Source organism: Myripristis murdjan, chromosome 6, assembly GCF_902150065.1.
Source record: "Myripristis murdjan chromosome 6, fMyrMur1.1, whole genome shotgun sequence".
Lineage (NCBI taxonomy): Eukaryota > Metazoa > Chordata > Actinopteri > Holocentriformes > Holocentridae > Myripristis > Myripristis murdjan.
This window is the reverse complement of record NC_043985.1, coordinates 12,102,024-12,121,675: the sequence shown is the minus strand read 5'-3', so window position 1 is coordinate 12,121,675 and position 19,652 is coordinate 12,102,024. Positions and strand designations below refer to the sequence as shown.

Below are 19,652 nucleotides of genomic sequence, written 5' to 3'. Positions count from 1 at the left end.
ATGCCACACTCCCTTTTCTCTTGTTGGGGGCGGTGTTGAGCCGGTTTCGCCTCTCTGGAAGAATGAAAAGGGGCTGATGAAAAAAGAGAACTTGCCTCAATTGTCCAAGGCTAACGTCATGGAAAGAGTTACTTTGTTGCAGGGCGCATAGGAATAAACCCTAAGAAATTATATTGGCCTGTGATGCTTGTTGTTCCTCTATAGCCGAAGATTATTTACTTGCAAAGTGCGCGTTTTCTCCAAAAGGATCGAGTGAAGATGCGCAAGAACCTGTTTACAAGGAACCCAGAGCAAGTTTGTATCTAAGGGAACGCGCAGAGGGCTCAAAATGCACGGGGATACCATTACTCATCCCTCGGCGTTTCTTCAAAAATGGGCCACTTTGTTTTGGAAATAAGTTGATCAAGGATAATTTCTTGGCTGCCTGATGTGAAAACAAGTGTTCGACTTCTGAACAACGCAAGGTTGCAATACATTTCCAAAGGATTACTGCGACGGCGTGTTTGGAGTAACTCTTTGGTGAATGCAGATTTGTTTTTAAACTGTCTTGTTTGTGATGTGCAAAGGAGTTGAAGACTGTTACAAAGGGGAAAGCAACCTGGCATGCATCATATAGTCTCTGTAAATTTATTGGTAGTCTTTTAATCAAAATAGGCGGTTAATAATAAGACAATAGACCTGAAGCCCCAATGGGTTGAGAATGTTACTGCATTTGATGTATTTCGGGAGATTTACATTTTTTGGCTAATATAGATATGTCCTACTGAACTGTCGAGTTTCCCGTGTCAGTGTCTCAGATCATTAAATTTACATAGGTCACACCTGATTAAATAGCTGTCATGTAATTTGAGATGAGTGTAAATATTACACTGAGCTAGTGTCAGATGTTTCCATTACAAAATGCACCAAGTCAGTAGCATCACAATTTAGCCACTACTGGCATGTAGAATTTCCTGTTTTAGTGCCCATTGGAGTATCAAGATGTCGGTGAAAGCCAAAGCTATCTACACTTTTCAGAGTGAAAACAAAGAGGAGATCAGCATACAGGAGAATGAGGAACTGCTGATCTTTGATGAGAACTCAGTAGACGGCTGGTTACAGGGGGAGAACAGCCGAGGGGAGAGGGGTCTCTTCCCTGCATCCTATGTGGAAATAATTCGCCCTCGCTCAAATTCGAACCTGACAGACTGTTCCATAAGCCCTGCAGGTTCTCTAGGAAATGACTCCTCCTATTTCCCCTCAACTCCAAACACCCCTCTCCACATGCAGCAGAGTTACTATGATGATGATGATGATGACTGGGATGACTGGGATGACAGCTCCACGGTGGTGGAGGATGATGACCACAGAAAGAGCGCTGGGGCCAATGGACATGCCCACCAGAGCCCACATTCCAACAACCCCAATGTGCACTACCGGGCTAAGCCGTATATGGAGAGACAGGACAGTATATCCAGCTCACGCAAAGGCAGTATGGTGGGCAGGAACTTGAACCGATTCTCTAGTTTTGTCCGCTCTGGTGTAGAAGCATTTGTGTTGGGTGATGTGCCCATGATGGCAAAGATAGCTGAATCCTACACCATTGAGATGGGCCCCAAGGGTCCCCAGTGGAAGGAGAACCCACAGCCGTTCTCCTGCTCCATTGAAGACCCCACAAAACAGACCAAGTTCAAGGGCATCAAGACCTACATTTCATATCGGGTCACCCCGAGCCACACGGGACGTCCCGTCTACAGGCGCTACAAACACTTCGACTGGCTGTATAACCGCCTGCTGCACAAGTTCACTGTGATCTCAGTGCCCCACCTGCCTGAGAAGCAGGCCACGGGGCGCTTCGAGGAAGATTTCATCGAGAAGCGTAAACGACGACTGATCCTGTGGATGAACCACATGACCAGTCACCCGGTCCTCTCCCAGTATGAGGGATTTGAGCACTTCCTGATGTGTGCTGATGACAAGCAGTGGAAACTGGGTAAGAGGCGGGCGGAGAAGGATGAGATGGTGGGCGCGCACTTCATGCTGACCTTCCAGATTCCCAATGAGCACCAGGACCTCCAGGATGTTGAGGAGCGAGTTGACTCCTTCAAATCTTTTACTAAGAAAATGGATGACAGTGTCATGCAGCTCACTCATGTTGCCTCAGAGCTGGTGCGCAAGCACCTGGGCGGCTTCAGGAAGGAGTTCCAACGGCTAGGAAATGCCTTCCAGTCCATCAGCCAGGCTTTCATGCTGGAACCTCCCCACTGCTCAGATGCTCTCAACAATGCCATTTCCCACACAGGCCGCACCTATGAGAACATTGGAGAAATGTTTGCAGAACAACCTAAGTATGACCTCTTCCACATGCTGGACAAGCTCTCGCTCTACCAAGGCCTGCTCGCAAACTTCCCAGACATTATTCATCTGCAGAAAGGTAATAAACTCACATAGCTGGCTTCACTGTTTGATTTGAGATTTCTTGATTCCTTTAGAAATGCATGCAAACTTGTATAAAGGGGCTTATGGTATATAACAATGGAGGAGAATGACCATGACAGCTTACTGTCACAATCCACATAGGTGTTTCTCAGGTGAAAACATGCTTTGTTCTTAAGTTCTCATCCTCAGCTTTCCATCCCCATCACTGCAGTTTCCTTCATATCCAAATTAAAATATGGGTCAACATCTTAATTCTTAACAAATCTTAATTGAATGCTTACTGCCATCACACCCGCTCAGACCAAAATTTACCTGGTGCAGATATGGTCCTATTGAAGGGACAACAGCCTTAAACTTTATTTCAGTTCCTAAATAATCTGAAGCATCCACAAATCAGAACTTCAACACTGAGTGCCAAATTGTTGTGCACTAGCATCCCACTGCTGTGATAAGATTGGGCAATCACTGAGGGAGAGCACATCAGGAAAAGGTTGTTATTGCCTCAATTAGTCAAAGTCAAGAATAATACCGACAGTGTCTGTTGATGGGAACAAATTAAAGTCATAGCCCATTTGTTAATGGTATTTGTGAAAAGTCCAGTGTGAACATATGTGTGTCAGTCTTGGCTGATTATTTTGTCATGGATGACTGACAGGGTCAGAAGTTCTGCCTCCAGCATCTCAAGTCTCCTCCTCTCCTCAGAGAGACACACACGCAGACTCTCTCTCTCTCTCTCTCTCTCTCTCTCTCTCTCTCTCTCTCTCTCTCTCACAGAATCCAGGTCAAAGGGTTTTGCTTCAAGCAGATCTTCAGTCTCTGGCTTCACATTCTTCTCCCCAACACAACTCATTTACATTAACAAAATTAGATGCTCGAAATTCAGATGCTCAATATCTGTAGATGTAAAATTGTACATATCTAAAGAGATTAAATGGTCTTTAGAAATTCTCATTCCTTATCAGAATGTGGTGATATCATTAATTTTCTCAGAGTAAGTTTTATTTTTTCTTCAAATCAAACAAGGGATTCTTTACCATGTCATGGGAAAAATGGGATGCCTGTGTAGCATACTGTAGCTTCCATTACAGATTGCACTGCAGCTCTGGCTTGTTTTGTCTTTGGCAGCTGATACCTCCTGTAGTCTGTCAGAGATTTTATTGATGATAAAGAATTGTAGTACCTGATGCAAACTAAATTTGCATCGTCAAGCCTTTTGGCCTCATGTAGGGTTTAATTAATTGGAATATTTATAGTGTGAGATAATGACAATGCCATCTATGCATGTATCTTGAAAAATGGGAATTCAGTGCTGTCTAAATTCACCTTAAATTCACCCGTTCAAACTTTGATGAGACAAACAGGCGCGTCAGACAGGTTAGGAGTTTTGTTCTTGTGCAATATCACAACCAGCAGCCATGTTGTGACAAGGAAACCTGAGTATCAGTTGCAGGGATCGGCTCCTGGGCTGGGCAGACAGAATAAATGGCATGTTATCAGGCTGAATCAGTGGCTACACGGAAGAAAAACCTGTTAACTGATTGTCTCTTAACCTGTACAGTCTTTTTTCCTCAATGTTTTTTTCAGTTCTGTTGGGTGCTGAAAACACGTGAATGATATTTGAACTAGTGAATCACTGATAAATTCACTGTTCAGCCTTGAGCAAACACACCACCATGAGAGTTAAGACTTACCTGTCAGATAGTGTATCCTCAACTGGGATGTGTTTTCCATAGATTTTCTATCAGTGATGTTTGAGGTTTTTTGTCTGTTTCATCACTGTGGTTATTGTTGCTCATGCTAAAACTACTGCCTGAAACATTTGCAAGTTTGCAACAGCAAAACAAAGGCTTGGCCAATAAGCCTAAGACAGCAGCAGGCAAAACAGACATTCATTTGAAAAAGCCACAGAATATTACTTTAATGAACTGTCAACCACCAATTTTGGCCACTCTGGTGTCCTGTAATTACCATGTCTTACTGTTGTTTTGGAAAACTCATTTCTAGCATGTATGCAAGTACTGCAAAGTAGAGCCAGGTCATATTATTCCAGGGAATTAGTTTTCAAGGAGTGGTTCAGGCTATTTGTGATTATCAGTATTCACAGCTGAGGTGGGGAAAAAACAGCAACATCTCAGTGGCCTTTTAGCAGCTGATGTTATTAAAATAATGTTGCTCCTGAACTTCCATCGATGTGTGTGCCGTGCAAAGTGACACATTGCTGTACTTCTACTGCTATCAGAATCCATAGCTTTTACAGTGCCACCAACTGTAATATAATACTATATCATCAATTACAGCATTGACCTCACTTCAGAAAACATGTCATTGTCCTTCAATGGTGACATTACTGCTTTACATACAGTTTCATTGCTGTATTTCCAATGACTGATTGCCCTACAGCAACTGTTGACACAGTTCTGCTAAGAACTGCAACTCAGGCTGGATCTTGCTGTTAACCTTGTCAGGTTTTTGAACAAGGGAGCTGGCACACCTGCCTATCAGCTGTCCAACAAACACCCATATCAGGTGAAAGGAGTTTGTTTAGGAGGAGGGAAAGAATGGCAACCAGATTGAAATAATGGTGTTGGTCAATGTTATTATCTCAGTCAAACAGCTGGTGCTCATAATCAGATAGGTCATTTGTAATATACTTCAACAAATTACATTTATTCACTCCATCCTGGAATAACAGAGTAAAACTGGATCATGTAAAAATGTTAGCTTTTTGTCAAAATTGGTAGAAAAGAAATGTAAGAAAGCATACATAGTTATATGAAATTTTTTGCAGTTTTTATGTGACATCTTTGATTTTTATTAACACATGGCGTCTGACCTTTAAAGGCCATGGATTATTATTTAACTGCAAGGTTGGCACCCATTCCTACCCCTAGTTATTTTTTGTTTGATCATCTCTGCATGTGTTATATTCACCAATGTGTTGTGAGAAAAAGGCTAGCGTGGCAGCACTACTCATTTGTGAATAATATTGAGACCCGTGACATGCACGTAGACATCAATACTTGGAATAGCACTAAGATTTGAGCAAGTTAATTGTCAAACTGGAAAGACATTGTCATGTATGAAAATCAGTTCCCCTTAGAGTCTTGTATTATTTTATAAGTTGTTTTTATTAGACTATTTTACTGCTCAACAACAAGACTCAAATACTGGGAACCTTGCTTGAAGCAAAAAGACAGCTCAGCTCCACTGGTAAAATCTGTGCTATCTTGTGACTCCCAACTAGCTTTCATTCATGCATTGCATTGCTTTACATTTTTGGCTTTTGTTGCCGTATTCTATCCCGATCTTTCTGTTGACTTGCCAAGAGATAACAAATACTGTACATGATATTGGACAGCTCTTGGTTGAGAATGCAGAGGCCATTCCCCTATGCTGAGTCTTCCCTGCAGCTTCCTTGATGTGACTTGTGTTCTGCCGAACCAGATACAGCTGTGGCAACATTCAGAACACTCAGAAACTGAGGTCAAGCTTTTCCGGTGCACTTCTTCTCATCCTTTCATTGCTGCTTTCCTGCTTGACTTCCCCCCTCTATGAGTTTTTTTTTTTTTTTTTTTTTTTAACTCTGATCCTGATGAACATGTGAACTGCAGGAATACTACTGTCTTTGAGATGAGGTGCCTTAATGAGGGCCTTAATAAAACAGAGGTGGGTAAAATGTTTAGGAAAATGTATAAAAAATGTGTTTCTTCAGGGATATGAGCCATACAGCTTTCTCTCTTTTCTTTTGCTCCTTTGTGTTTTGAATTTTACTTAACTGGTCTTTGGGTCCCTCTTTTTTTGGCCTCTGCTGTTGCTCAATCTGCAAGTTAGTCCTTCACAAATTCTTCACTTCTGTTTCATTATCTTCACCTTCTCTGCCTGCTTCTTTTCTTCTTCTTTCTGTCTTTTTTCACACATCTCCCTAAAGACACCCATATCACAATTGTCTGTCTGGACAGCTGCCCTGGTTTCAATAGAACTGAGTAAGTCTAGTCTGGTCCAAAGGCTTGGACTCAAACCAGAACATGCTGTACTTTGAGCCTCTGCCAAAACTAATCCAACAGTTAGACCTTGATCTTGTTTGAATACATTGAAAACCTTTATTTGAAGCATTAATTACATTGCATTGTTATAGAATAAAGGGCCTCTGAGGCTTTTGTGGGACAGGCAGATGTGGGCACTGCCAGCTACAACCACACTGCCTGTTACAATTGCTTGTTTGTTGGTACATCCTGGTCTCTGTAACTGATTTTGCCGTCTTCTATGTAATGAATACTAGACTACTCATCTTGAATTACATAATAATACACTGAGTTATGTACATCTAGTATCAGTCTGGTCCCAAATGTCAAATGTGTATTGTGTGCATGCACAGTAAGATTATGTAATGCACATATCATGCATTGTTTTACATATTTAGTACCTGACAGTGTCAGTATCAGTCCAATTTGGTTGGACATTATGTCAGAACTTCTGAGGCCTATGGTTTGGGCCTGAAGCACCTGTGTCATCAGAATGACATGTATTGGAAGTAGCATCAATATGACTGTTAATATCTCAGTGGCTAGAAGTAAGCAATGAAAATTATCTGCATTAAAGGGAACTGTAATTTGTGGGGTAGTTTGAAATGGCCGCAAATGGTGGCACTGCAATTTAAAATTCATGAGTATAAGGTTATAAATGGCATAAAAACACTACTATTACAAAATGCCACAGTATTGCTTTTACTATGACTCCTTTGGTGACATTTAGAGTGTTTCAGTGTATAGAAAGCATGGCATTTGTCTCTTTCCCTTCATCTCTTGATGATGGGGGGACAAAACCCACTGTGATCAAGACCAGAGCTCAGCTCACAGTCCGACAATGAGCTAGATCCCCCCTGGGATGCCTCTGGCATGCCAGCCAGACTTAAATGTGGACAAGAGGTTAGTTGTCTCCCATATGGCAACACATTACAAAACCACATGCAGCCTCTATCAGTCGAAAGGGAAAGATGTGTTGCCAGTTCTGAGGAAGGGTGTGCCAAATGACATTTAATAACATTAACATAGGTGGGTCTGTACACACATGAATATGGCTTTGTGTCATGTTGCCGCATATCTCTTGAATTGATACTGTTTTACGATTCCATTTGGGCTGACCAGGCATTATGGAGCATGTGACATTTTTATTGTGGTCTCACAAACATTTTATGGATTAACATTCCATACAGTGAGTACAACACACAGGATTTAAAACATGTGGCCAACATGTTGATGAAGCCCAGCCTGTGGAACCAGGCTTCAAAACCATGGAGTCACCTGGATTGATTGTAAATTGATGGTAGGCTGTGTTGTTTTCTTGGCCAGAGTCCCCTTTGCTCACTGTGGTGACCATGGAGAACAAATGTTTTTTCTCTCCTTTTTGCTCACCCATAAATCGTGACAAAGGCTCGGGCCTAGTTTTCACACACTGTCTATTCACATGCTTCTGCATTCCTGTCTGTGATGGCTCAATGTGCTGCTGTTTCACACTGAAGGAGATTGCAGATGTCTGAGGCCATGTCCACACTAAGCCAGCTCAATTTGAAAACACTGCTTTTGGTGTTTCATCCACACTATGTCACACTAGGGTTTCCAAAAGCCGCACTAAAACACCCCAAAACATTTCAGGCCTACCTGCATGGCCTGTGCATACTTGATGCTGGGCTACAGTAGCTTATAGATCACATGACAATCCCACAACAGCTCTATTTTCTCTCGCTCTGTTCCAGCATGTTACTTTCCATGAATACCCTGTTGGTAGCCTAGCCCCATTAACTGCAAATGCCATTGCTAAGTTTCTCACTGTCTGTACTCGAGTGGCTGGTTTTAATATAGTTAAGTTACCAAAGTTGACTGTTTTGGAATCATGAAAGACTTTTCTCAGTGTCAGCTCTGAAAGTGCTAACACTGCTTTTCATGTTAAACTGTGCTTTTTAAGCAAAAGTTTAAGCATGGAGACCACAGCCAATGTGGAGAAAAGTTTTTCTTTATTCCAAAACAGTCAGTGAATAACTTAACTCTATAAATGCCTGCCACTGAAGTGCAGACAGTGAGAATTTGGTCAGGGGCATTTTACATTGTCCTTGGCAGGGTTTTAGAGGAGCTAGATTTAACAACAGGCTAGCCACAGAAAAATGCCCTGGAACAGAGCTACATTTTCTCCATTCACACTATGGGATCTTTTTTCTTTTATATGGACATCATTATATGGACTGTTATCTTTGCTATTTTTGACACTGAAGCTTTTTTGTTTCTTGAATGTATTTTGTTCTATGTGGTGCCCAACAAGAGCAGGTGTTGCCATGTTGCCATTTGCAACAGCTAATGGAGATCCTGATAAACTGAATCAGCATTTTCAAATTGAAACACTTAAGATATAATTTCCAAAAAGCTGTTGTGCAAGTTAAAAATGCTAACTGAGAAAAAAGAAGTTTTCAAATTTAAATATATATATTATATCATATAAATACAGTACAAATCCAGTTTTACCTGGCCTAGTATATAGAACATATCCACCAAATACACTTTTTCTCAACAACCCACCTTGCACCGTCCTGTGCCACTTGGCCAATCAGTGTAACTGACCCTCCAAGTTCAAACTACACACTCTAGGTCCAGTATAAGCTAGTTAGCAAGTTCTGTTTCTGTGTCTCTACCTGTCTACCTGTCTTGTCTTTCTGTTGTGTGAACAATGTTCTACCTCTCACAAGAGCTGACAGTGCACACAGTGATTGTGCTTTCTTGATATGTAGCTGCCCCATTAGTCTCGCTGTTCCTTTGCCTTCTCCTGACAGGAGCGACACTTCAACTGTCAGAGGTTTATCTTCCTGCTCTGGTTGCAGGTACGATAACATTGAGAATGCCTGTGGTTGCCATAGAGATGCCATCCATCAGAGGCAACTGAGTTGTGTTGGTTGTGCATCCTCTGTCCATACCTGTGTGTTGGACTTTGTCTGTGTAGTAGTGTCTTTGTCTGTGGTATTGGGCATGCAAAAAGTGTTAGTTCAATGGAAAATTGTTATTATTTGACTATGTTTATCATGTGGTGAGATTTAGCGGTTTCATTTTGGATGCATATTACATATTGCATGGTTAAGTGATGTATTATGTTGTCAAAGACAAGTGAAGTTTTGATTAGCCATATGTTTTTAAGTTTTTACATGCTCTATCCATAACTGAACAGTCAATGCACATTACCTGACAGAGACTGAGAGAAAACAACACATCTGTGCCATCACAAAAGATCTGTGTCACATTATTGAATCAATTAGAGTTTGATTATGTCACAACCAAACACAGCCTGACTTAACATAATACCCCAAGGACCAGAGGGATTTCAAAAGCAAGGCACTGTGACATCACAGAACACAAATGTGCCAGAGCCTCAACAAAGCACAGTGTATTGAAGCACTGTGATGTCACAATGAATGCTAATGCTCATCATCTTTTGTAAATCATTTGCGATCAATTAATTAAATTGTTTTTGGTGTTTGAAGTCATGACTGCGAGCTTGGCTGAGTTTGAAAGCCCCGTATTTTCAAACACCAGCATAGCACAGCACCATGTAACTTGTCATTTTGTTCCAGAAAGCAGCTTGATATGTCAAATATTTTCATACTCTCCAGCAAGCTTTGGTTTCATAACAGCAACCCCCTTTTTCATCCAGATTTTGGAAACCTGAGCTGAAAAATAGATCATATTAATCCCTTAAAATATGCAGAGTCAAACAGGAGGTTATTTCCAGTCTGATAAATTATTAATACCATCAGCAACCATATTGAATATGTCCCTCCTAAACAAATACATAACGATAGTAACATGGCTGACGTGGATGGATTTACAACCCCATCTCCGGAAACATGAAATGTATAATGGCTTTAGATCATTTAGATCACTTCATACATTCAGGAACTCATCTGTTGAACATCTTTCTGTGTGGCTTCAATTAAGAACATTTGGGAAATGGAGCAGTTGATAGCAATCATGTTCAGCGCAGCATATATTTTGTACCATCGGAAATGCATGTGGGATTGAGTTTGCAGAGGAACTTGCCTGGTCACAGAAGCATTTCTGGTAACTAATTCCCCATGCATGCTAGAAAGGGTGGTTCTGTTTTGAACATTCCTCATCACTGAAGTAATCAAGGATAAAAGAATTGGAAATATTCAGTTTCGTGTTCCACAGCCACTCTATGTGGTTACAGTTAGCCTTGAAGCTAGCGAGGTCATTTGAGATGACCAAAATGGTTTGCGAACACATTCCAACTCGACATAAACTCTAGCTGTTGTTATCTCTTTAAGTGATTGGCTGATGTAAACACTATTACAGTGAGCTTACTCAGCAGAGAGTTTTGGCTTTTTAGTGTTTGTGTATCCTCAAGCCTTTTAACTCCAATTTTAAACACTGGCAGATATTGCACAGTCCTGTGACCCTGTTATTCTTGATGCTACGTCTCAGCTTCCCACCCCTCACCCCTACATTGAGGTCAGTATTAATCTTGATTCCCTCTCAATACAGACCAAGACCCCAATTTTTCGAAAGACTAATATCAGTACATTTGAATGATTTTGACACATTCACTGACATTTTTGTGAGACTCAGAGAGAGAGAGGGAACTAATATCTCACTAGTTCACTGTGGTGCTTGACACAGACGTCAGCCCCTGCCAGCCAGTCTCCACACACACACACACACACACACACACACACACACACACACACACACACACACACAGAGAGAGGGAGCCCTCCACTATCGGTCACTGTTTTTGCGGTCACAAGCCACTTTTGTCCTCAGCTGCAAAATGTTTCTTTATGCTGTCGATTGTAAACAAGATTTACTAGTCTTATTGGATTTGTTGATTTGTAGTCTCACGTAGCCAGACCTATCTTCAAATCAGCTGTGTCAGCAGCTGACAACACAGCCTACCATCAAATTTCAAAATCCCTTATTTGCGTTATAATAATGTGTGATCAAATCTTTTGGTAGTGGAAATGTCTTTAGTCTTATCTTGGGCCTTTTATTTTGCCAGATACATTTGGAGATAAATCTATTTAGCACATTAAATTTAGATATAGGTAGCCTTATGGAACAAAAAAGATGTCTGGGCAACAAATTTGTCACCCTACCAAATAGTGACCAGGGAGGACATCCCGCCTTATTAAAGTGTCTTTCCTTTGGTTGATCAACTTGTTTGTTTTTTGATTTGTATAACTATGTAGAATTAGGTGTGAGAATCACTCCAGGGTGTCTAAATCCTTGTCTAGACCTGTGAAAGAAAACGCCATCATTTAACTGAGATCGTGTAGTGTTGGATATTATCATTGCCTCTTTTTTGCCCTTATTATTTTTTACCCTGATATTGCTGTACAGGATGCTGTACAGGAGTAGAGGAGAGAGGAATTTCTATAAACAACAATATGTAATCCACAACAAGGTCAGTTCTATGGGAAATGTCATTTTCATCAGTTATTCCCTTTATCTGTGGGTTTTGCCTGATAGCGTCTTCTAAAGGTTCAATGCTAAGTGCAAACAGACCTGGTGATAGAGGATCCCCCTGTGTCATCCCCCTTTCAACCTTAAAAAATTCTGAGTAGTAGCCATTGACACTGACCTTTATGTATTAATCCATTCAACAATGTTTTTTTGTCCTCATAATATCCAATCAACTCTGTCAACTGCTTTCTCAGCATTCAACCTGTTGTCTGTTCATTGCAGTAGACCCCTTATGTTATTTGTATCTTGGCAGTTGTGGGTAAATCCAGTTTGGTAAGGCTTATCAAATTTTTAACATATTTCTTGATTTGGTTGGCAAAAATGGAAGTCCAAATCTTTAAGTCAACACAGAGGAGTCTTATTGGTCGATACCCAGTGTGGAATCTTTTCCTCTTTTATGAAGAAGTTTTATGATAGTCCCCAGACCTTATGTCTGTGGTTTCTTCCACTACTTTTTCTAATCATTTACTAGAAATGAAAACAACTGACAGGAAAAGAGATAGTGGTGAGTAGGTTTTAGACCTATTGGTAATATCATCTGTGCTCCTGGTTTCATTCCAGTATTGTAATGTACATGAGTAATGTGTACAGCAGATAGTTGCTTTGCCAAGTATTAGCACATTACCTTGGATTTAGAGCAGACTTGTTGTGCCAATGTTTTTTTTTTAAGAGAAAAACATGGCTCTGTTCCAAGAAAAAAGAAAAAGTGGTGGTTGTTATCTTTGAAGGAGTTTTATTTTTTGTGCCTAGACCTACTTGTGCAATTTGTTTTATGTTGCTTACATTGCATCTTTAAATTACATATCAGTGGCTAGGCTGTGACACATAAACGGATAGCCCAGTACTGTTTTAATACCACATACACACACAAACACATTTCAAGCAGGATTTGGAGTGTCACCAGCCCTTACTAATAAACTTTTTTTCATAAGTGAAGCTGACATTTAACTTTTCCCTTAAATGTCTAGATAAAGTTTTTAAGAAACCTATCATCAAGAAAGTATTCTCTTAGTGTTATTTTGAAATAGAAAAAGCATAAATTACTAGCTTTTGTTAAAATACCATGGTCATCATAGGCAGTAGGTGTATACAAACTGGTATCCATGAGGGTCCAAAACCTTGAAACAAGGCTACCAGTTCCTTGTTGCTCCCACTTAGGGGTTAAACCTGCAGAATGATTTAATTAGCTCTGCTTGGGAACCATGGTCCCATTTCTGGACAAACTAAAATTAGATGCACTTGTCCTAAAACGCTGTGTTAGTATTTGGACTGTAATACAGGTCGTATTCCACAAGGGTACATACAATGTGCTGGGTTTGCCTAAAAGGAACATAGCCACAGGGATTTGGGTAAAGGTCACCATTAAGGCCTAGATACAACCACACAAGCAATTTGTGCTGTAAACAAACACAAGTATCTTGAAAGTAGATGTGCATTTGTGTTTGTGCTTGCATGAGAGCGACAGAGGGTAGAGGATCAAACCCTGTACTCACTGGCTAGATCTGGTGACCTTTGGCCCAGGGAGAGTTGTGGTAACAGTTCATTTTGACCATCCTCTTTCTTTTTCTTTTTTTTTTCCTCATACTATGACTCATTAGCTTTGTAAAATCTCCCTCTTTCTCTCTCTTCCTTTCACCTCTCCTCTCCTTTTTCCAATCACTTCTCACCTACTCTTTATCCCCTGTACAGTAATAGTAGCTACCCAGTGCAGACCCATGAACCTGTCACACATGAAATACTTCAATTCTCCACACAGTCACAGCCATAAAACATGTGGTAGCCAAGGAGTGCAGTCTGGTAGGGCAAGATAAACAAATCTGGTGACTTTCCAGGCTTCTCACTGGCCATGTATCATTATGCACTTGCTCACCAGGGAAAAAGAAGGCAGAAACCCTCGTCAGAAAGAGGGTTTGGTTATAAGAATATCATGACCCCTACACAGCTGCGCTTAATATTCCAAAATATCTTTATTATTATTATTATTATTATTATTATTATTATTTATAACATTTTTTACGTGCTTTTACAGGATGGTTTTGCTTAGAGTAGGAGAAGATTGAGTCACAAGAAGGAGCACATCAAGCTTGCTTTGTCATGAGATTTTGAATCGAGTGAAATGTTGGTTGAAACCCCCGTTTTGCCCTTTCCACAAACCCACACACACACACACACACACACACATTCACATACTCACACATAACTGCGAGCCCGTTTGCTTTATGTCCCACAGACATGCGATCTGGTGATGCACATTCTCCTCTCATGTGGAAAACAGAGTGTATGAATGTAGGTCAGCGCCACAGACTGCACTCCACACGCCTCTTCACTGGAACAGACTGGAAGTGCTGTTCATGCTTTCCCAGACTTGTGCCAGGAATTCCACACAAAATTCAGGGCAGCGCAGACTCACAGATATTGTACTCACAGATAAAGTGAATGGCCTATACACTGCAGCAGCTGCTATAGATTCAAGCTGCACTATATTGTGTAATTTTAACAACCCAACTAGCTTCTTTGTATGCACACTGACAGGATGGGGTTTGATTAAATCCTGACTGTTTCCTGGTTTCAAGTTAAGACCGTATGTCTCGTGATGCAGACTATCTCACAAATCTGATAGGAAATGCAGTCTGGTGACATGCCATTGGGCTGCCATGTTCTGCAATTTGGAAAGTGATGTCATGGCTGTCTGGGTGAAAGAGAAAACAAAAATAACTGTGTGATGTGTTTTCTTATATCTTATGCAAGTTACGATGTTGGTCCTCACTAGAAAGCTATGGCCATATAGATGTTGCCATAACACTGATGTCATTTTAAAGGAAACAGGCATGTATTAACTTTTTTTTATACAGCATGTGAGAATCCAGAGCCACCCAAAGAGCAGCACAATAAAATTCCCATTTCTGCTTCTTCCTCACCCTGCATTTAACTTGATGGTTGGGCCTCCAGGGTTCTCATCGGTGGCCTGACTGACCAGATTATATCCTTGTCCCTCATTTTTTGTCTGCTGGTTGTAAGTGGTCCTCACTTCAATCACCCCTTGGCAGGTTTGGCAGTTTAAAGGTGCACTATGTACCTTTAATGGGCACCTTTAATTTGTAAATTCAACATTCAAATGCTGTGCAAGGTTTTGTTTTTTACTCTTCTTCTAACATCTCAATGCTTCTCGTCAGCTTTTAATTGCCAGGAGGACGATGGAAGAAGTAGGAGTAGTAACATGGAAGGGCGCAAGGCAGTAATTTCGCCTAGGGCGGCAACATAGGCAGAACTGCCACTGGGAGAAATTCTGCTCTTTTATATTACAAAATGGTGAATGTTGAGTGGTCAGAACTCTAATAGGTAGTAGGTGTGTTTGCTTTTAAGGAAACCATTTTGGCCTGCAGTAGACCAATGTGTGTTTTAGTGCACCTGACCACAAAATGACCCTGGCATTTTCTGTTGAGACGCTCACTACTTGCTAACATAGATGCAACATTTTTGCCCTCAGGTGCCTTTGCCAAAGTGAAGGAGAGCCAGAGGATGAGTGATGAGGGCAAGATGGACCAGGATGAGGCCGACGGCATTAGGAAACGCTGCCGGACGGTTGGCTTCGCCCTCCAGGCAGAGATGACCCACTTCCATCGGCGACGAGAGGTGGACTTCAAAGACATGATGCAGGCCTACCTCAGCGAGCAGATAGCCTTTTACCAGCGCGTTGTCCAACAACTGGAGCGCACACTGCGCATGTACGACAGTCTGTAAAAACCCAAACTGACTGCCCAGTCCAAGATGCAAAAAATATGAGAGGCATTCTTTTTGATCATTTTTGGGCTCAGTCTGAGTTTGGAAGTGAAAGACATGCAGAGAAAGGAAGCAATAGTTTGTGGAGAGACTTAATGAAGCCAGTCGACGCTCTCTGTGGAGTCATCATTCACTTTGATGGATTCAAAGTCAAACTTCTTTTTTTTAAAAGACCTACTGTACACTTTATGTCTGAAATATACATCACTTTCGCTATGTCACAGCATATTGTTTATTTTGCATAAACAGGACAATTTATCTTATTTAAAGTATTTGTAACAAATTAAAACAAGAATGTAGGTTTCAAATTAATAGTAGTTCCATAGTGCATCAGTCAATAGTGTAACACAGTAAAGCCATGAAATGGGCTTAATTCTCAAATAATCCCCTTCTTTCCAACATGCGTTTTGGTGTCACCAGGGATTGATTCAAGTTACTTCCACTCTGTAAATTCATAGAGAAATGCTAAATTGTGGTTTGACACTGTCCACTAGCCATTCCTAATAATTTGTAATGAAGTATATTTAGGTTGTGCTGAATTAATTGTCTCAGCTGAAAGTGGATAGATTGTAAGGCCTATTTCTGGTCAAAACAACAGCACCATGTAGTAAAGGGTAATTCTACCCAAAATCATTCACCATCACCTCCACTGGTCCTTGTCAAGGACCTGACTTGCTCAGGTGTTCAATGCATTATTTTACTTCATATCCTTTTCCTTTGGTTAGGTCTTGATACAAGCCACAAATGCCTGTCTAACCTTTGCACCACAAAGAAGAATTACTGCTATGATATAATTCAAACAAGTGATATAATTTTCTTTTTTTTTCATGCAGCAAGTGCCTTTAAGGGGCTGAGGCATCGTGGTGTGACTTTTTTTTGTTTTTTGTTTTTAAATAAATAGACCATTTGTCTGTAGCATGGGTTTTGATGGACTGTAGAGGAAATGGAGCCTTGTTGGAATTGGTGTTTGCACAGGTTTTTAAATTCTCATGGGCCATAAAGTGTGTTAGAATGAATGTGTGTGTTTGTGCGAGTGAAATTAGTCAACTACTGTGCTGATCATTCCAATTCAGTGGTGGAAAGCAAATTCACAACCTTTACTTGCATTAACTGGATTATATAGCCAACCACTATGAGAAGTAGCCAGATTATTGAGGCAGATTAGCTGGTTGTATGAACCAGAACATCAGTTTAGAGTTTCAGCTGAATTTTTGCCAATCACATTATCAGACCTGAGTTATTTGGGAAGCACTTTGTGTACTGTGCTTGAAAAGTGCTATACAGATGGACATTACTATTGTTATTATTATTGTTCTAATTCTAATTATTGCTACTATAAGATCTGCTACCTATCTATTAGGCTGTGTGGGTGTTGTAGTGGCAAAATTATCATCCTTGTTGTTACATTTAGAGGGGTTTCATGTTTATTGTGTTTAAAAACCACATAGAATATACATCTAAAACTACATTACACCATTAATGATGTTTCAATTTTCTACCCATAAGGTAACTGATAATTTAATAATAAGCCATACTGAGTATTGCTTTCATTCCAGCAATAATTACGTAGTGGATAGGTATCACTTTTTCCATCTCAGTTGGGAATGACTCTCTTCATATTTTGTGCACTAATTTGTTCATGTTAAATGAGAGTATGGAGTTGTGAGTGTTGCTCAGTGTTCTACTCTGCTCCGTCTGAGTGAGTGTTTATTACCAAATAATAGTTGTTCCAGTAACATTACTCATTCTGTTTAACAAGAGAAAAAAAATCATGGCGACTTGTGGTTGTACAAGACTATCTTTAGCATTGTGTCAACCTCGGAGGTTTATATGGAGTCTGTGTTGCAATGAAAGCATTACCTCAAGAACTGTAGGGGCTGTGTTTAATCCACTCACAACTCAACAGGATTTTCCTCGAGCAATGGAAAGAAATACCTTCCCACTGTTCGTCTGTGGTCTTGTGAACCACTGAATCGGAAGTTATCTTTTGGATCAAAGAGGATTTGATCTCCAAGAGTTGTATTTTGTGATACAAACAATTAATTGGAAAACTACAATTTTTTTTTTTGTCAAAAATGTGCCCAGTGTCAGCCTCTGTGAAGTCATAATGCTGTAGTTCCCATGCAGTAATTACTGAAACACAGACAGTCCAGGGCTCTCAGTCAGCCTTCAAATGGTCTAACTATGTGTGACTCAGATATGACTGTTGACCATTTTGATCCAGTCCACATCCACAGTTTCTTGGCCCATTTGCTCTCTTAATGGGGTATTGTTTTTGTTTGTTTATGTTTAACAAACTTTGACTTTTCATATGTCAGCGTATTTATTTCTGTCAGCATTGCAGTAACTCCAAGACCAAAGAAGAAGACACTTTCTACTGGGCTTTCAGTTTTATTTGGTTGTGGTGAAAGTTAGTTTGCTTGCTTGTTTCTGAATTCAAACTGTTGTTTTCTGTGAAAATTGTGAAGACAGCATTATAGGAAAAAAAAAATAATAATAATAGCATTCCACATGGAGACTAATGGACACCAAAGGCAAAGGCACATTTTGGGCAAAGGCGGGCACGGGAGGTGTCAAAGGAAGAGAAAAAAAATTCAGCTGATCGCCTCATTCTACAACACGTGGCAGCCCCAGCTGCCATGTAAAGTTTCATGACGACACCTCACTCTCATGTTCCAAAGCTGCACGACAATTTAAAGGCCAGGCATTTCACACAGATGACTGTTTGTTAACATGGATGTGTGAAGCAGGGAGTTGCAGGTGACCTATGCTTTAGTTTCATTCTTTGAAATAACAGATGGTGACTTTCAGCACAGGCAATTTCACACTTAATTAAAATGCAGGGGACCTGAAAGTCTTAATAAAAGTGATGATGATGATGATGATCATTTTCTGCCTTACTCTTCTTTGTGAATTAGCATCAGTTTGTTTTTTTTGTTATTGTTTGTTTTTTCGTGAAATGTGTGCGTATCATGTCTATTGGAGGAGGAACACTGACTTGTTGAAGGGATCATTTCAGCCACCTTAATCAGCACATCTGAAAAACCAAGTGGAAGCTGATCTTCCAGGATAATGAGTTTGCTTCCATGCACACTATTACTCCATTATTATCTCGGACATTCAAATATTTCATTTTTGAGTTGGATCATATAAACATCATAATTTGTTTACAATTACCCAGGTAAGCTTTAAAACACCAAAACAAAGATATTTCCCCTGTTTATCCATCCAGATAGTTCCTGTTTAATTTGGTGAAGTGTTCAGTCTTTTCTGGCAAAAAGTGTCTATCTAGGCGGACAAACGGTTTGCGGGTGTTCTTCAATAGTAAAGAGTTCCCAGCAAAGCTCTGTGCCCTCAGTGGCTTTGGACTGGGGTATCATTGGTTTAGTATCAAGGTGTAGGGAGACAGGGAAGATTGCGACAGAATGGAAAATTCACCAAATCACAGATATTTTCTGTATGGATGACCTTATCCATAAACGCACTCACACAAACACATATCTATTTATCTAAATATCTATAAAAAAGAATCTGTGTATGTGTGTGTATAGATAGATAGATAGATAGATAGATAGATAGATAGATAGATAGATAGATAGATAGATAGATACATACATACATACATACATACATACATACATATGTAGTTTTGTTGCTATGGTAGCTGTTCTTTTTTTGTTATTATTATGCTGTTTTTCCAGGGTAGGACCTTTACCAGAATAGCCAGGAGCTGCAACCCAAATTTATGTGTACATGTAAGCAAACTGACACAATGACACTACCAAAATAAACTACAAATATGTGTCCATCTGGTCAGCAGCTTTCACAGGGGGGAGTACTTTTTGTGTCAAATTCAAGGCAAGAAATCTGGGCAAAGATTTGTTTGTGGTAACCAGGAAGCTTCATTTTGATTTTTCTTCCGTGTTTTTATTTTTA

At 40.3% G+C, this 19,652-nt stretch overlaps 1 protein-coding gene across 1 annotated transcript; it reads left to right on the top strand.

Moving 5' to 3' along the window:
* The first annotated feature begins 59 nt into the window (after window positions 1–59).
* On the top strand, window positions 60–17,779 carry snx33 (sorting nexin 33). Its single transcript, XM_030054102.1, has 2 exons — window positions 60–2,413; window positions 15,424–17,779. Exons 1-2 carry the CDS (start codon window positions 982–984, stop codon window positions 15,675–15,677), a joined length of 1,686 nt encoding a protein of 561 aa, XP_029909962.1. The 5' UTR covers window positions 60–981; the 3' UTR covers window positions 15,678–17,779.
* Window positions 17,780–19,652: the final 1,873 nt, after the last annotated feature.

What these genes read in the sequence shown, in the direction of transcription:
- snx33 (XM_030054102.1), top strand. Translation starts at nt 982, where the DNA reads ATGTCGGTGAAAGCCAAAGCTATCTACACTTTTCAGAGTGAAAACAAA. An exon ending in CATTATTCATCTGCAGAAAG is followed by an intron (nt 2,414 to 15,423) that starts GTAATAAACTCA and finishes TTTTGCCCTCAG; the next exon opens with GTGCCTTTGCCAAAGTGAAG.